General features: G+C 41.4%; 3 protein-coding genes across 15 annotated transcripts in view; 2 read left to right on the forward strand and 1 right to left on the reverse strand.

Annotated features, from left to right (window-relative positions):
* IPP (intracisternal A particle-promoted polypeptide) overlaps positions 1–4073 on the forward strand; it is a 28862-nt gene extending 24789 nt beyond the window's left edge. For all 8 annotated transcript variants that reach the window (XM_014463810.2, XM_023761918.1, XM_023761919.1 and 5 more), the window contains one exon: positions 3637–4073. In XM_014463810.2, the coding sequence (XP_014319296.1) occupies positions 3637–3861 (225 nt within the window). In that variant the 3' untranslated portion in view covers positions 3862–4073. The remainder of the gene's footprint in view (positions 1–3636) is intronic.
* Positions 4074–9045: 4972 nt separating this feature from the next.
* On the reverse strand, positions 9046–17111 carry TMEM69 (transmembrane protein 69). 4 transcript variants are annotated; one of them, XM_023761927.1, is made up of 5 exons: positions 17015–17111; positions 14250–14708; positions 12544–12595; positions 11412–11550; positions 9046–9810 (listed from the first exon to the last, which is right to left on the reverse strand). In XM_023761927.1, the coding sequence occupies exons 4-5, from the start codon at positions 11451–11453 to the stop codon at positions 9097–9099; spliced, it is 756 nt and encodes a 251-aa protein (XP_023617695.1). In that variant the 5' UTR covers positions 11454–11550; positions 12544–12595; positions 14250–14708; positions 17015–17111; the 3' UTR covers positions 9046–9096. The 4 variants fall into 4 exon arrangements, with proteins under 4 accessions (XP_023617695.1, XP_023617694.1, XP_023617693.1 ...); XM_023761926.1 differs by lacking the exon at positions 12544–12595 and adding an exon at positions 13574–13707; XM_023761925.1 differs by lacking the exon at positions 12544–12595 and having other exon boundaries at positions 17015–17110.
* The window catches only part of GPBP1L1 (GC-rich promoter binding protein 1 like 1), a 44288-nt gene continuing 41789 nt past the window's right edge, over positions 16017–18515 (forward strand). For 2 of the 3 annotated variants that reach the window (XM_014463812.2, XM_006098163.3), the window contains exon 1: positions 16585–16740. The gene's annotated coding sequence lies outside the window, so the exon portion shown is untranslated. Of the gene's footprint in view, positions 16223–16584; positions 16741–18515 lie in introns of those variants that run through there. The other variant, XM_006098162.3, reaches the window with a different exon arrangement.

The raw sequence follows: 18515 nt of genomic DNA on the forward strand, positions 1-18515 counted from the left end.
TTTCCTATTGGAGTTTTGTGTTTAACATACTTGGAATTCATTGAAATTCTCGAATCTTTGGGATTATAGCTTCCATCAATGTTGTCAGCCATATTTCTTCAAATATTTTCTTGCTCTCTTACTGGGACTTCAATAATAGGCATGTAAGATCACTTGATATTATCCCACAGGTCACTGAGGGTCTTAAATTTTTTTCCATCTTCTTTTCTCTTTGTTCTTCAGTTTGTTTTTATTTTCCAGCTTTATTGAGATATAACTGACATATAAAAGTTGCATATATTAAGGTGTACAGTGTGACATTTTGATATACATCCTATATAATAAAAGTGTAATATGCTAAGTGTCGGACCGATCCGTTGACCGCTCAACCAGTCATATGATGTGCACTGACCACCAGGGGGCAGACACTCCAACCAGTAGGTTAGCTTGCATCCCCGATCACAGGCCAGGCCAAGGGACCCCATCTGTGCATGAATTCGTGCACCAGGCCTTTAGTTGACATTATAAAATGATTATCACAATAAGGCTAATTAATATATCCATCACCTCACATAGTTTCCTGTTCCTTTTTTTGAGTGTGGTGAGAGCACATAAGACCTGCTTTCTTAGCAAATTTCAAGTATAGAGTATAATATTATTAACTATAGTCACCATGCTGAACATTATCTCTCTAGAACTTATTTACCCTGCATAATTGAAACTTTGTTCTCTGTGCTTCAGTTTGGATAGTTTCTATTGCTGTGTCTTTAAGTTCATTAAACTTCTGCATATCTAAACTTCTAATTTGTAGTGTCTAAGCCACTATAGGGAATTTTTCATTTCAGATACTGTATTTTTTAGCTCTAGAAGGTTTTTTGTTTGCTTATTTGTTTGTTTTGTTTTCCACTTCTCCCATCACAATGTTTATGCTTTCCTTTAGAACCTTGGAAATATTTATATCTGGGGCTTTTAAATTTTATTTTTCAATTATAGTTGACACAATATATTACTTTCTGGTATGTACAACATAGTGATTAGCCATTTATATACCTTACGAAGTAATTACCACAATAAGTCTAGTACCCATTTGATACCATACAGAGTTATTATAATATTATTGACTATATCCCCTAATGATAAACATAACCCCAACATCCTAGTTTATATTAATCAGCTATAGATATTTTTGTGAATATATCTGTCTTTTAAAATATTTTTTTTAGCTATGCCAACTTTGTGATATGTTCTATAATTTCAGATAATCAAATAACCTTTAAATTGATTCTTCAGTTTCGGAGGACTTGCTGGGTTCATTTAAGTTCAAATCAGCAAACACACATTGACTTTCTATAATGTGCTGCAGCTATACTGGATACTGGGATGTGATGCTCATTAAGTCCCTGTCCTCAGGGACTAAACTTGACCTGGTAGCTCAGTTGGTTAGAATGTAGTCCTGATACACCAAGGTTGAGGGGTCAATCCCCTGTCAGGGCACATACAAGAATCAACCAATGAGTGCATAAATAAGTGGAACAATAAATTGATATTTCCCCCTCTCTCTCTCCCTCTATGCCTCCCTTCCTATCTCTCTCAAATCAATCAATAATTTTTTTATTTCACTTTCTAGCATTGGGGAATAATCATTGTTCACTTTTCATGATTTTATAAACTTTGTTCATCATTTACTTTATTCCCGGGATCCTTTATACCTGGCTACTTGCTCATTTCTCTCTTGATTATTTCCCAGGACCTTTATTAACTTTTCTATTTTCTGGGTATAGAATTTTCTCTGAAGTAGGGATTTATAACTCATTTTGGCTATAGCAGCTTATTGAAATTTCTTCAGGAAATAACGTATACCAGGAGTTAGCAAACTTTTTGTTCAAGGGCCACAATCTCTTCTTTTGGCATTTTTATATTTATTTATTTACTTATTTTTTTAATCCTCACCGGAGGATATTTTTCCATTGATTTTAAGAGAGTGGAAGAGAGGGAAAGACAGAGAGAAATATCGATGTGAGAGATACACATCAATTGGTTGCATCCTGCACATGCCCTCACCAGGGCCCAGGCTGGAGAGGAACCTGTAACTGAGGTACATGCCCTTGACCAGAATCGAACCTGGGACCCTTTGTTCCACAGGCCGACACTGTATCCACTGAGCCAAACTGGATAGGGGTATTTTTGTTTGTTTCTTATATGTTTGTATTGATTTTTATTTTTTATTTATTTATTTTTTTATTTTTCATTTTCATTTGTCTCTGGCAGGGCCTGGTGGCAATTTAATATTCTTTTTTTAAAAAAATAATTTTTATTTCTTAAAGTATTACAAAGAGTATTGCATATGACTCCTTTTTCCCCCCCTTGACATTCCCCTGGCCTCCCCTACCCCCCAGTGTCTTGTGTCCATTTGTTATTCTTATATGCATGCATATAAGTCCTTCGGTTGATCTCTTAACCGCCCCCCAAACCCTCCCCAGGCTTCCCACTGTAGTTTGACAGTCTGTTCAATGCTGCTCTGCCTCTGCATCTATTTTTGTTCATCAGTTTATATTGGTCTTTATTATCCGTTTCAACCTCACCAGGGCCGTCCCAATGTATTGATTTTTAGAGAGGAAGGAAGAATGAGAAAGAGATAGAAACATTGATGAGAGAGACACATCGATTGGCTGTCTCCTGCATGCCCCCTGTTGGAGATTGAGCCCACAACCTGGGCATGAGCCCTGACCTGGAATTGAACCTGGGACCTCTTGGTCCATGGGATGACGCTCAATCCACTGAGCCATACCAGCCTGGCTTATTTTTGTTTGTTTTTTAATAACTTTTTAATGTGGAAACAATTCTTAGTTTGTAGTCTTATACAAATAGGTTTCCCACCCCTAATCTATACTACTTTTCTGAAATATGTTTTGCAGTCACTAACTCCACCAGATGGTCCTTGCAAAAAGGATTACATGGTTAAATAAATTTGGCAAGTGTTTTTTTGCTATGTCACTCACATAGAGATCTATAAGGCTCATTAGCATTTCAAAGACTTTTTAAAGCCCTTCTGTAAACTGTAGATAAGCACTTATCTTCTAGGACAGCCGTTCTCAACCTGTAGGTGGCCCCTTTGGGGGTTGAACGACCCTTTCACAGGGGTTGCCTAAGACCATCGGAAAACACATATATAATTACATATTGTTTTTGTGATTAATCACTATGCTTTAATTATGTTCAATTTGTAACAATGAAATTGGGGGTCACCACAACATGAGGAACTGTATTAAAGGGTCGCGGCATTAGGAAGGTTGAGAACCACTGTTCTAGGAGCTTTGTGGGTTTGTGATGTGTGTGTGTGTTAGTGTGTGTGTACGCACATTACCTACTTGTATTCCATAGAACTAGTTTTTCAGAATGCCTGCCTATATAGAGTCTCTAGATTTATTTTCTGATAATAATTTATAATTAATCACAGACTTTTCAATTATTTTCCTCTAAAATTACTACTTTGTCTACATCTACTTGAAAGTTTATTTTAAAATGTTCTATATACTGTTGTGACTGGATTGTAAGTTTGAAATTTAAACATAAAAAGAACCATAGTATCTGCTTTCTTCACAGTTTTCTCTATTATTATTTTATGACACTGCTAACTTATTTTTTTCTCTTAACCAGGAAAAGTGGGTTGAAGTTGCCTCAATGAAAGTGCCTAGAGCAGGCATGTGTGTTGTGGCAGTCAATGGGCTTCTGTATGTTTCTGGAGGTCGATCTTCCAGCCATGATTTCTTGGCACCAGGTACCTTGGATTCAGTTGAAGTTTATAACCCTCATTCAGATACATGGACTGAAATAGGTAATATGATCACCAGTCGTTGTGAAGGAGGTGTTGCTGTACTATGAACTATAAACTGTAAGAGAGCACAAGAAACATTTTGAAAATATAGGTTCTGACTTTTTGCAAATCACACATATATTTGGTCATAGGACCCTTTGATTCTGTTGAGTTTTCCATGTATTTGATAAATAACTAAAGATTATTTTTCTAAGAATTTGAGTGAAAAGGATATGGATTATGTCCTAAATTAATAAAGAGCTCACAAAAATTTGCCACACTTACTAATAGAAATGCTATTTATGTTCAAGAATTGTTCAGTTAGGAGTAGAGTCCTACTTGTAAAAATTATTTACTAGAAACTTCTTGGCAAATAGCCCCTTTAGCAGCTTCTCCAGTGGAATTCAAGCTGTAACATGACCTTGTGTGATATAAAAATATCAGTGGAACAGTTTCAAGATGTCGAAATTCATAATGTAATCCAGAGCACAATTTTTCTTTTTCTTTTTTCTTTTCTTTTCTTTTTTTTTTTTTGTTAATCCTCGCCCAAGGATATTTTTCCATTGATTTTTAGGGACAGTGGAAAAGAAAGGGAAAGATGGAGAGAAATATCAATGTGATGGATGTCAATGAGTTGTCTCCTGCATGAGCCCCGACTGGGGCCCAGGCCAGGGAGGAGCTTGCAACCAAGGTAGGTGCCCTTGACCGGAATCGAACCTGGGACCCTTTGGTCCACAGGCCGACGCTCTATCCACTGAGCCAAACTGGCTAGGGCCAGAGCACAATTTTTCTTGGCCATAGTTTAATTTATAGTGAATAGCCAATGAAACAACATACTACTTTTACTTGATGCTAGGAGTTTCACTAGCCCCAAACTTTTAAAAAATATATATTTGTATTGATTTCAGAGAGGGAAGGAGAGGGAGAGAGAGTTAGAAATATCAATGAGAGAGAATCATTGATTGCTTACCTCCTGCATGCCCCACACTGGGGATCGAGCCTGCAACCCAGGCATATGCCCTGAGTGGGAATCAAACAGTGACTTCCTGGTTCATAGGTCGACGCTCAGCCAGTGAGCCACACCTACCAGGGCTAGCCTCATACTTTTTCTTGGCAGCAGATATATGGGAGGGACATATATAACCACTGTTAGAAACATCTAGCTACTTATATAGAGAGATAACAGCATAAAAAAAAGCTTTTGCTCACATCTTTTGTCTTGATGCTGAGAATGCAAATAATTAAGAGGAGGTTCTTAGTGATAGTCCTTTATTGCAATAGGATGATGGAATGGGTGATAGAGCCCAGTAGGTGGTATGCACCTACTATATTTTTCCCCTATTTTCTAAATAGGCACCAAAAATATGTTTGGCTTTGGGAAGATGGAATTTTATTAGATCATCTAGCTTTGTAAAGTTTACTTGTACTTGGGCAAGCCTAAGTATGAGCTTATTACAAAGCTACTGCCTGGCTTGAAGAAGGTAGAATTTTAGATACCTGTGAAAATTTTTATAGACACTGACTCATAAGATGAAAGGCTTCTGATTCAAAACTACTTCTCAAAACTTATTTTTTCCCTGAGAAGCATTTTAAAGAATTGTTCTCTGTCCAGTTCTGAAAGATTTGTGTACATGATCATTACTTTTAAGTTATTTCTAATCAGTTGGAGCCATTTATATGAAAGATCTTGCATACAGTTGGGTTTTTACCTAGCTCATTCCAGGATTTGATTAGTATATTCCCCCTTTTCTTTACTAAAGTCCTTCAGTATATTGTTATAAGTATCAATAGCTTAATTAGAATGAAAGCTTTATGTAAGCACTAAAGACTCAGGTAGCATTAATATCCAAAATATTTGGATTGGCCCACAAGAATACTTCATAACTTAACCATATGCTTGTATTAAGAAAAGCTTATGGCCCTGGCCAGTATGACTCAGTTGGTTGGGCATCATTCCATGCACTAAAAGGTTGCCAGTTCGATTCCCAGTCAGGGCACATGCCCAGGTTTTGGCTCAGTCCCCGGGGGGGTGGCCGTGTAGGAAGCAGCTAATCAATGTTTCACTCTCACATTGATGTTTCTTTCTCCTTTTCTCTCTTTAAAAGTCAATTTAAAAATCTTCCAAAAATAAGAAAGAAAAGCTTATATAGTGCAGACAGAAAGCTCTGAAAGTCTGAAAGGTCACAAATACCTAATTGGGATCTGTAAAATGTAAAGGAATGAAATGTCAAGTTAATTTGTAGGTTATTTAAGCTCATGTGCCTTTAATATTTCTAGTTACAGAGAATCTGCTTTCAAAAGAGATTTATAGCCGAAAGCGGTTTGGCTCAATGGATAGAGCGTCGGCCTGTGGACTGAAAGGTCCCAGGTTCGATTCCGGTCAAGGGCATGTACCTGGGTTGTGGGCACATCCCCAGTAGGGAGTGTGCAGGATGCAGCTGAATTGATGCTTCTCTCTCATGGATGTTTCTAACTCTCTATCCCTCTCCCTTCCTCTCTGTAAAAAATCAATAAAATATATTTTTAAAAAAATAAAAATAAAAAAGAATATACTAATAAAGTATTTTGATTTTTGCTCTTCCAAGATTTTCCTTCTGAGAAAGATCTTCTGAAGAGTATGAGTTTTCATATATATATATATATATATATATATATATATATATATATATAAATTTTCTTTTTATTGACTTCAGAGAGGAAGGGAAAGGGGGAGATAGAAACATCAATGATGAGAATCATTCATTGATCGGCTGCCTCTTGCACAACCCCTACTGAGAATGGAGCCTGCAACCTGGGCATGTGCCCTTAGCCAGAATCGAACCTGGACCTTTTGGTCCACAAGCCGATGTTCTATCCACTGAGCCAAACCGGATAGGGCAAGAGTATGAGTTTTCTTTATTATCAGGCTATAGTAAACTGTTCTCTACCTTAATAAAGAAGGATCATGTGGTGGTTTCAGCCACGGGCTTTAACTGGTATACTTCTTAACCATACCAGACCTGAGGCCCTGAACCTAAATGTCCCCTATACCTGGGCTCCTGAGCATTAAAGAGAAAAAACCAACATGATATAGAAAAATGTTACATGCAAACAAGTGGTTAGAATAAGATGGAACTTGGAAACATTGTAGAAAATAGGTTTACCAGGGGTGGGCAAACTTTTTGACTCGAGGGCCACAATGGGTTCTTAAACTGGACCGGAGGGCCGGAACAAAAGCATGGATGGAGTGTTTGTGGGAACTAATATAAATTCAAAGTAAACATCATTACATAAAAGGGTACGGTCTTTTTTTTTTAGTTTTATTCATTTCAAACGGGCCGGATCCGGCCCGCGGGCCGTAGTTTGCCCACGGCTGGCTAGGCAAAGTACCGAAAATTAGGTACAGCGGTATAGTGGCAGATTCGGAAATTACCGAAAAATCGGTACAGCGGTCTGGTAGGGTTAATGATCCAAATAAGTTCTAGCTCTGTGGTGTTGTATTTGTTTGCTTAGGGCTGCTGTAACAAAGTACCAGAGAAATTTTTAAAAATATGTTTTTATTGATTTTAGAGAGGAAGTGAGATAGAAACATGAATGAGAAACATTGATTAGCTGCCTCCTACTGGGGATCAAACCCACAATGGGCCCTGATCAGAAATTGAACTGATGACCTCTTGGTGCATGGGTTGATGCTCAACCATTGAGCCACACTAGCAGGGCACAGGAATTTAAACAACAGAATTTATTGTCTCATAGTTTCAGAGGCCGGAAGTCTGGACTCAAGGTGTTGGTAGAGTTGGTTCCTTCTGAAGGCTTCGAGGGAGGGATCTGTTTCAGGCTTCACTCCTGGACATACAGATAGCCATCTTCACATTCACATGGCATTCTCCCTGTATACATGTCTCTAAATTTTCCCTTGTTATAAGAATTCCAGTAATATTACGTTATAGCCTACCTTCATGACCTCATTTTATTTTTTATTTTTTTTCTATATATTTTATTGATTTTTTACAGAGAGGAAGGGAGAGAGATAGTTAGAAACATCGATGAGAGAGAAACATCGATCAGCTGCCTTCTGCACATCTCCTACTGGGGATATGCCCGCAACCAAGGTACATGCCCCTGACCGGAATCGAACCTGGGACCCTTCAGTCCGCAGGCCGACACTCTATCCATTGAGCCAAACCGGTTTCGGCTCATGACCTCATTTTAATAGTTATTACCTCTGTAAAGACCCTACCTCCAAATAAGGTCACATTCTTAAATATTGGGGATTAAGACTTCAACACACAATTCAATAACAGGTGTGTAAGAAAGTAAACAGGCTACCAATCTAGACTCTTATCTCTTCACTGCAAGAATCATCCCTAGCACAGAAGTCATATGTATATAATTTACTTATGAAATTTGATATTTGAATACTTATACAAAGATAACATACCAGGTGAAATCATTTCCTTATTTATATTCTTACATAAATTCCTTTTTTATATGAGACTAAGAATCTCAAAAGACAAGGTTTTCAAATTAGAGTCTTAAGGTGATGTTTTGGCTGTTTTGAAAAAGCTTTCTGGGAGTTAACATGTAACATTAGATAGCCCTGCTCATTAGAATATCAAGATGGCTCCAGCTTGATTTTTCCTAATTTTATGTACTAACAGCTTTATCTTTTAAATAATTTTGACCTGCTGGTGGTCTATTTGGTGATAAGTTGCATCTATACTCTGCCAAATATCCTGATAAAAACTAGAAAAAGTGTCCAGATTCTCTTTAAACATGACTTCCCCTCGTGACACTACTCCCAAATGACTTGAGCCACAGATCCTCTCAGCTCATATAACTAGGTTGTAGCAGGTAAAATGAGCTTGGGAATGCAATCCCCGGGGCAACTGCAATGAAAACTCTACCCTGGAACTGCTTGTTGTTTTCAGACATTCGTGGACTGAAGTTTTCCTCTTGAAATGGGAGAGTATGTGTGTTTTTCAATGATCATAGATTCTAGCAAAAGGGATTTTTCCATCTTTTGCTTTTAATTTTACTTTTTTTTTTCCTTCAAAATAAAACTTTGAAATGAGTGGACCACTATATAATTCCTGACACTGAATGAGAACTCTAACCTAATATGACATAAAAAGGACTTAAGGATTTTCAAGCTGTTGATCATATAATTCCTAGGAAATAGATTTTTTAGAAGTGATAAAATGACTAAATTACCATTGGTGGGAAACAAAGAGCTAAACAGTAGTAGAAGAAAAAGGATATGTAAAACAACCTTACAAGGCTGTAGCCAACGTGCTAACATCATTTATCGAGTAGTTTTATGTTTATTCTCCTTGACCAGGTTTCTGTGGTCCTTTCTCTGGATAAATATTTTTAAGTAGTAAAGTGATTACAAACGATAAAAAGGCCACTAAAGTGACTACTATCCTCAGGGCTTTGAACCAATTGGGATAATCTGGCAAAAGAAAAAGTTCATTATGTAATGCTATCCCCAAACCTATTATTACTGTGAGTATAGCTTCACTGAGCCTTTCAGAAACAAGGAAGGCAAACCATGAAAACAGGACAGGAGCTGTACTACTAGCTAAATTTAGGTAGTCTGGTTTGGCTGGGCTACCTTCTGGCAGAACAAAACCCCATCTGATCCCTCCCAAGAAAGATAGGAAACTGGCTCCATAAGCCATCTGAGTAAAAGCTAATACGGGGATATAAGTCTTTACCATCACCATGATCAGTGGTGGAGCAAGGAAAGGGATTAGTCCCGCCAGAGAGATGTATAATGCTGGCTTTGGGCTGTCAGGCAGGTATGTGATAGTTTTCGGTGGCCTGGCTGGAAGCACTTCTTCCTTCTGCTTCTTCTTAAAGTTGCATGGGGAAGTATGATAGTATTGTGTCTTGCTCATACACACTGGAAATGATGAGGAAGGCCTAGGCCTTAGAAACAAAGGTGAAAAGTTCTGCTGGAGACATGCCTTGAGAGAAAGTGTTTCTATTCTCCTGCTGGCTCCTAGTCCAACTGTGAAAGGGTACTTCAGCATCTACATAGAGAAAATAAACCAGAAAACAAAAGCGGATTTTTAAAAATGTGTATCACCAAATGTCTTAGTTAATTCCAAACTAGAACAATATAAAAACAAACTAACTGCTTTCTGTTAGCACATCGAACTTTACAGAAAGGTTGGACTACAGAGTGATGTTATTGCTGGCTAAGACTATTAACAGCTATACCACATACAAAAGAAACTACTGAATAGAAGTCACTTATGTTTTGGCTTACCACTAATCTTATCCCATGAGAAAATATCTCAAAAAAGAACAGGTAAAGACTGGATATTTAGTATTTGGCATTCTAAACTGCCTCTTGTACTTACAAATTGCAAAAGCAGTTGCACTAATCACTGAGGCAATGCTATTTTATGTAGAGAAAAGCAGTGTACCTTCCAATATAGCTTTATGAACACTGCATACTTTTCATAGCTCCATGCTTTTCTATATGTCTCTACCTAGCATTCTGGCTTACTTTTCTATTTTGGAACTGTTTTTACAAATTCAGCTTAAAACTTTATCCAATCTGCCCTGACCAATTTGTCTCAGTGGACAGAGCGTCAGCTTGCTGACTGAAGGGTCCCAGGTTCAATTCTGGCCAAGGGCACATGCCTGGGTTGTGGGCTCAGTCCCCAGTGTGGGGCGTGCAGGAGGCAGCCAATCAATGATTCCCTCTCATTATTGATGTTTCTGTCTCTCTCTTCCGCTCCCCTCTTCCTCTCTGAAATCAATAAAAATATATTAAAAAAACAAAAACTTTCTCCAATCTGATTTAATGCTCCTATAAGAAAGTACCCTATGTGTGCTTCCATTATAATTCTCACAGTGAATTAAAATTGTGAGTAGACTTGAGAACCAGGACCATATTTTTTCTTTGCCTTAAAAAAAAATCCTTATGCCTTTCATGTTATATGACCAAATAAACTTCTCTGCTGATTCTATGCTTTAGTAAGCAGATTCCAGACTTCAACTAGTAAATAGATTACAAGTAACTCAAGAAGTGTTTGATGAAAGCAAAAATGAAAGTTGAGAATTTTGGTGATTCCTCAAAATGCTAGGAATGATTCCATCTTGGGACCTCTTTTTTCCTTTAGTCTAGAATGTTCTTCTCTGAACTACCTGCATGGCCCATTCCCTAATTTCTGACCACCCCATTTATATAAAGTGCAATCATAAGTCTATTTTTTAATTTATTTTTTAGTCTTTATTGGTTAAGGTATTACATATGTGTCCTTATCCCCTCATTGCCTCCCCACCCCCCAGTTCATACCCTCAGCCCCCTAGTGTCTGTGTCCATTGGATATGCTTATATGCATGCATACAAGTCCTTTGGTTGATCTCCCCCTTCCCCCCACCCTCCCCTTTGTAAGTCTATTTTTGACAAGTCGTATTCCCTTCTCCTGCTTTATAGTACTCCATAGCACTTACCACTTGATATATTAAATATTTTACTTATTTGTACTTTACAAACACACACACACATATCCAAATATCAGGAAAGGATTTTTTTTTTTTTTGTCTTCTTTTTCACTGCTATTGCCCAGCCAAATCATGTCTGGCAAGTAGTGCTCAAATATTTGCTAGATAAACCAACCTTTGAAGATGCTTGAGAAAACTTCCGGATGAAGTGAAGCATACTGGGACCTAATGAAGTCTTGCTCAGGAAGATGCCAGGCAGTTCTGATTAATGTATTTTTATAGCTAAGTGGACACGCTGAATCAGAAGCATGTTGCTGTGTACAAAATAAGATGTCAAACAAAAAAACAACCAAATAGATGTCACTTAATTTTCTTCATTTTATACATAATTTTCTTAAAGTAACTTGAGAATTGCCTGGCTGGCATGGCTCAGTGGTTGAATGTCAACCTATGAACCAGGAGGTCACAGTTCGATTACTGGTCAGGGCACATGCCTTGGTTGCAGGCTCAATCCCCAGTGGGGGGCATGTAGGAGGCAGCCAATTGATGATTCTCTCTCATTGATGTTTCTATCTCTCTCTTCATCTCTGAATTCAATAAAAATATATTTTAAAAAATAATAAAGTAACGAGAATTTCTTCTATATAAGTTTCCTTTGAAAACAATCATTATCATTTTCAAAAAATCAATAACATGTTAATAGATCCTTTCCTTCTCTGAAAATATTAATGCACAGAGATCTAGATTTTACAGATAACCATCATTTCCCAGCTGTGTGTCCTTAGATAAATTGCTTCCTTGAAGTGCCAATTTCTCATCTTTAAAACTGAAGGTCAGCCCTAACCGATTTGGCTCAGTGGATAAAGCATCGGCCTGCGGACTGAAGGGTCCCAGGTTCGATTCCGGTCAAGGGCATGTACCTTGGTTGCAGGCACATCCCCAGTGGGGGGTGTGCAGGAGGCAGCTGATCGATGTTTCTCTCTCTCATCGATGTTTCTAACTTTCTATCTCTCTCCCTTCCTCTCTGTAAAAAAATCAATAAAATATATTTTTTAAAAAAATAAAACTGAAGGTCATAGCATCCATGTTCTTTTTTCCCCCTTATTTATTTTGGGACTTAGGAGTTTATAGCTCAAAATAATGATGATAATACAATTCAGCTGTGAACCAGACACTGTGTTTGATATACAAAAACTAATTACAAAAACCTCATCAACTTAGTGCTGAGAGACTGTATAACCTGGTAAGCTAGAGCACAAACTTTGGAGTCAGACAATCTAGATTGGAATCCTGGCCCCACCACTTACTAGCTATGACTTCAGACAAGCATTTAATCTTGCTATGATGCAGTTCATTCACCTTTGAAGATAAGGATTATAATTACACAGGATCGCTGTAAAAATTAAATCATTTGATACATGTAAAGAGCTAAGAACTGTCCCTAACACAAAGAAAGCACTCAAAAAATATCTGCTGCCCTAGCTGGTTTTGCTCAGTGGCTAGTGTCAGCCTGCAGATTGCAGGGTCCCGGGTTCGATTCTGGTCAAGGGCACATACCTAGGTTGCAGGTTCGATCCTCCCGGCCTGGTCTGGTCTGGGTGCGTGCTGGAGGCAACAAGTCAATGTGTCTCTCTCACATCGATGTTTCTCTCTGTCTCTCCCCCTCCCTTCTACTCTCTCTAAAAATCAATGGGAAAATATCCATTGTGAGGATTAACAAAAAAATTTTTTTTTACCCTAGCTGGTTTGGCTCAGTGGCTAGAGCATCAGCCTGTGGACTGAATGAATGGTCCCAGGTTCCATTCTGATCAAGGGCACATGTTTGGGTTGCAGGCTCAATCCCCAGTAAGGGGTGTGCAGGAGACAGCCCATCAATGATTCTCTCTCATCATTGATGTTTCTCTCTCTCTCCCTCTCCCTTCCACTCTAAAATCAATAAAAATACATTTAAAAAATAAAAATATATATTTTAAAATTTTAAGTTCTTATTTCCTCCTTATTCTTTAATGCTTTTTTATTATTGATTTATTTTACTTACATAATATAAGTAGCCAGTAAAGTGACTGAGAATATGAATCCATATGTCTTATGTGAGTCCCATTCTTTGTTCTTTTCCCCCCCTTTTTTTTGCTTGTGTGTGTGTCCCCCACTCTTAACCAGAAAAATGAGGTGTCTACAAAAATCCCAAACCAAAAATTTTTTTAAATCCCAAACCCACAGTTGCCTCTCCATTTACAATTTTAATGAACTAACTTCTTTTATTTGTGTGTTGTTTTTAGTTACTGATTTTTAGAGAGAGGGAGAGGGAGAGAGACATTGATTTGTTGTTCCACTTACTCATTATTGTATGTGCCCTGACTTGGGATGGAACCCGCAACCTTGACTGTGGAAAAGACGCTCTAACCAAGGCAATGAACTAATTTCTTGATCACAAATCTGGGAATTCCTGTATACTGGTCAATGTCATCATTCTATACATAGGAAGCAAGTAGTGAGTTAAGTTATCCTGGGCCTCTGAGTAGATCTTAAAATGACACCCACCACATACACCTCGTAACTCCCAGACACACATTTATCTGCAGGGCCCACACAATCACTTTTATGCAAAATCACCTGCTTAAGGGCCTTCTGGACCACCCCACTTAAAATCCCAGCGCTCTCTCCAGCTTTGGAACTCTCTATGCACTGTGATATATGTGCTTTCCAACTCGTGAGTTCAAGCGAATAAATGATAGCCTAAAACCCGGGGGCGGCCAATTGGTTAGGGAATTATGAACAGACCCAAGGGTTAATCCGCTTCAATTCAGGCGAAACGCTCAGTATTTCCACTGCCCCAAAAGAAAAAGTTGCAAACTGCAAGCCTCAGAGCCCACATCCGAGAAAAGGAGATAGAGTCTGAACTCTCGGATCCTCGGTGAACTTTCCCCAACAATGCCCGTGTCTCCAGTTTACTTGCCAACCCCTACTGCCCCCCTTTCCAACCTGCATTTCTGGTAGCAGCCCTACTACTCACTTGCCAGTGTCGCGCGGAGAGATGAAAACCTGAGCTGCAAGAACAGCCAAGTACTCCTGAAAAGGCACTTCCGGCAAGTGGGGTTAGAATAGTCCTCCACTTCCTGTCAACTGGAAAAAATGAGTCCGGGTAGGATCGTGAGCAGCGCTAAGTGGTTCCTACTTTGGGCTTTCCTTTCCGTCTTGGGTCATTCTCTGAATTTAGTGAAATCCGGCTTTTGAAGTCTGCAGGGTACCTGGCGGTTCCTTGCCTCTCTATTCCAGGTTTCCTAGGCAGTTCGGTAGGTAGAGTGCAACATCTGAAACAACCTCAGAGTGATGGTGGAAGAAGGTAGGAAAGATTTGGAGTCTAGACTGTGAGTTGGCCAAATTGCTTGTTATCTCTGGAACTCATCTTTTAGTGTGCATAACAACAGGTTTTCTCAGATCTACGGGGCATATCTCACTGCGATTTAGGGTCCTAATAAACAAAAGTAAATATGGAACATAGTGTTAGTTGCCTATCCAATATCCATTTATCTATCTTCCATATTAACAGAATTCCAGTTTTGTATGGGACACCAATGTATGAAGAAAAAAAACTTTTTACTTCCATTCTCTTTGCTAGGGCCTGGAACCTTCATTAAGAAATGAGGGGAGCCCTAACCCGTTTGGCTCAGTGGATAGAGCGTCGGCCTGTGGACTGAAGGGTCCCGGGTTCGATTCCAGTTAAGGGCATGTACCTTGGTTGCGGGCACATCCCCAGTAGGGGGTGTGCAGGAGGCAGCTGATTGATGTTTCTCTCTCATCAATGTTTCTAACTCTCTATCCCTCTCCCCTCCTCTCTGTAAAAAATCAATCAAATGTATTTTTTAAAAAGAGAAAGAAATGAGGGGAGCCCGACTGGTGTGGTTCAGAGGTTGTGTGTGGTTCAGAGGTTGAGCGTGGGACCATGAATCAGGTCACTGCTGTGGGCTCAATCCCCAGTGGGGGGCGTGCAGGAGGCAGCTGATCAATTTTCTCTCTCATGGATGTTTCTCTCTCTCTCCCTTCCTCTCAATAAAGTCAACAAAACTTTTTTTTTTTTTTTTAAGGAAAGACGGGGAGGACGGGGGAGGGGACGGGAAAAGATTAACCAAAGAACATATATGCATATATGCATAACCCATGGCCATACAGTGTGGGGAAGGCCTGGGGTGGGGCTGGGACTGGGTGTAGGGGGACAGAAAGGGGGGAATGGACATCTGTAATACTGTCAATAAGTAATTTTTTTTAAAGAGCACAAGGGGCAGGATTTTCATGCTCATGAAAGGTGTAGTAGAAAGAGCTTCGGGGGTGATTCAAAAAGTTAGATCATTCATCCTGTCACCCTTGGCTTTAATTTTTGTCCGTTATGTGACCTTGGGCGAGTTCATTCCCTTCTCTGGGCCTCCATTTTACAATCTATCAAAGAAGAACAGCACCAAGCAATTTGAGTGGCCTTCTTAAGCCAAGTAAAAGGACAGCTCAAGAGGCCCACGCTAGGCAGTTTCTCCATCCCTCCGGATTCTGCGTGGCCCAGCTTCCTGGCTGCGGGTCAGCGTGTGGTTGAGCTCCCAGTGCTGGATGGGCTCACAGCAAACTCTTCGTAACTGTAACCGCTTCTGGTCGCGATAGGCTTTCGCTTTTATTTCCTCCTTTGTGCGTCTTGGCAGCGCCGCCCCTTCCCGTCGTGCAATACCCATGAGACTTTATTTAGTTTGGGGAACAGCTTCTCCGCTGAGCAGAGGCCAGAAAGCCGCACTGTGCCGGTCCGGGGCGTGACGCCAGCCGGCAGCGGAACTACCACTCCCGGCGGGTAGCGCGTCGCGCGCCGGAGCGCTGGCCTCCCGAGCCCGGTCGTGTGGCCCGCGGGGGGCTGGAGTCTTAACGACACGCGCTCGCGAAGGAGCGGAAGGTGGGGAAGGGTCGGCAAACGCACGCCCCTACGAAACGGGTTTGCTAGTCCTTGTCGAGGTAATTTGGGGACGGGGTGTGGGAGGGTGAAGAACGGAGGAGCAGGGAAAGGCGGGTACACAGAGACACACACCCCCACACACTCATTGACACGCGTCCCGGCTCTAGGGTTGGGCCGGGGGAGGAAGGGGAGCACCAAAGTCCGCGGGCCCCGCCTCTGGTCGAGGCGGAGGGAGCTGGGGGCGGGGCAGGGAATAACCGCCGCTCACGTGCCCCGAACGTTGCCGGCGTGGGGCGCCGGCAGGGTCACCCGAGCAGGGCGCGTGCGCGTGCGTCCCTAGTGGGCGTTGGGAGTGGGCGTGTGTGTGCGGCGGTGTTGAATGGGGGCGGGCTGGGCCGAGCGTCGCTCCTCCCCCTCCACCCGCCGGGCCCCTCCTGGGCAGTGTGGGCCGGGCAGCCATTTTGGGAAGAGCTTTGTTATGGTTGTGGGCTCTCCAGCTCTGCGGGACCAGGAAGCCGAGGACGCGTCCTCAGACACCGCGGTGTCGCGTGCCTAGCTGCAGCCCGGCCGCTGCCCAGTGAGTGGGAGCTCCCGACCGCGGGGCAGTAGGAGAGCGAGGGTTTTCCCGGCGCGGGACTCCGCCCGCTGCCTGCCCGGCCGTCTGTGGAAACTAGTTGGAGGCGGCTCTCACACAGGTGGTTGGGTGGAGGTGGGCCCGGGCCAGGGGAGCGGAGCCCGCGGGTCGTGTGGTGGGCACCGGGCACCTCCCCCCGCGCGTGGGCTCGGGACGCGGGCGGCGCCGCGGCGGAGGGCTCCCGCTTCGACTCGGGTCGGCGGGTCGCAACGCTCACCTGCGGCTCTCGGGCTCCTCTCCAGGCGTCTCCGCCTGGCGGTGGAGTGACTTGGTTTACGGGTTTCCTTTTCTTCTTAGAGGAGAGCCAAGGGCTTTTTTCCAGTGAAGGAAAATAATGAGGAGGAAATAATCGTGTTAGTCAAATGCGGTGTGTGTGCGGGGGGAAAACCTTTAACCCCCAACGTTCTGGTTCTCCTTGGCAGCGGGGTGTTTTCCTTGGTTGAGCGCCTACCATCACGACCCTCGGGAAAAAGCTGGTCGATCTTGAAGTATGAGGAGGATGTTTTGTGGGGGGTTTTTTGTTTTTGTTTTTTTCTGTTTTAAATCTACCTCTAACACACACACACACAGACCCCACACCCCCGGTGAAATTCAAAAGAAACGCTGAATCTAAAATGGCTGTAGCTTGGGGAAGTGCCCTGAGCTTCGGTAACTTAAAATACGTTAAATCGTCTTACATTTTTAGTTGTTTCTCCTACTAGGGACAGCTTAATCTTTTGATCTTTCGGTTGTCTTGTAACTGATGTCTTATCTTGAAAAGGCCTTGGTAGGTGAAAACAAACGTGAGGCCAAAGAAGTTTGCTTACTCCAAAAGTTTACGTAAGAGCGGGTGCGGGGGTTGTGTGTTGTCATTGCTTATAGTTTTGAAATTGTGCCGTGGTGGTAATTTTGTCTTCCAACTCTGTGCTCTGAGGTTGGTTTGTCATATTGGTTGAAATAACTTGCTCTTTGATATGATTTATTGCTTCGGAAACAACGGAGTCCGTGGGTGGTTCATGTTTTGGTTTAGCAACGAGTCGCTCTCCGTGTCATCCCTTCCCGAGTAGAGTGACGGGTGTCCTCGGGGCGCCGAGCCCCGGGGTCCGGGCCGCTGGCCTTTCCGAGGTCTTTTCTGTGTAACAACCCGAAAGGGAACCTGCGTGCTGTTAAGTTTGGGTCGTTCATTAGAGGAGTGAAGACAAGTGAAAACAGACTTCAGCCGTGGAGCGCCTGGTGGTTGTGCCCTTTTAGACAAAAGCCTGTCTTTTTGTTTGCTCTTTTTTTTTTTTTTTTTTTTTTAACTATAAGATCCAGAAATATAACTGAAAACAAAAAGGCAGAGAATGTAAACCAGAAACAGTTAACTTAAGTGTTTGGGAAGGTGCTTGAGTTTCGAATTGTAATCTGCCTAAACGATAATAAAATGCTAATGTGAATGAGAACTTTGGAATTAATAGTTAAAAAGCTGTCATTCCCCCCCCCCCGCCGCCCCCCCCCCACGAGAGTCAGTGTCAATTTACCTTCCTACATTCTTTCAATACAAACATTTATTTTTTAGGATTTTTTGTTCTTATTTTGGTGGTTTTACAAAAAAAGAAAAACATTTAAAGTGCTTTATAGAAATTACAAGTCAGTTTGGTTTTTTTGTCATCGTTTCCTACTGGACCCCGTAAAGTTAGATGCGACCTATACTTGTAATTTTTTTTTCAGGGTACTCAAATGGTTTGTATATGGTGATA

The sequence above is a fragment of the Myotis lucifugus genome, unplaced genomic scaffold, assembly GCF_000147115.1.
Source record: "Myotis lucifugus unplaced genomic scaffold, Myoluc2.0 scaffold_222, whole genome shotgun sequence".
NCBI lineage: Eukaryota > Metazoa > Chordata > Mammalia > Chiroptera > Vespertilionidae > Myotis > Myotis lucifugus.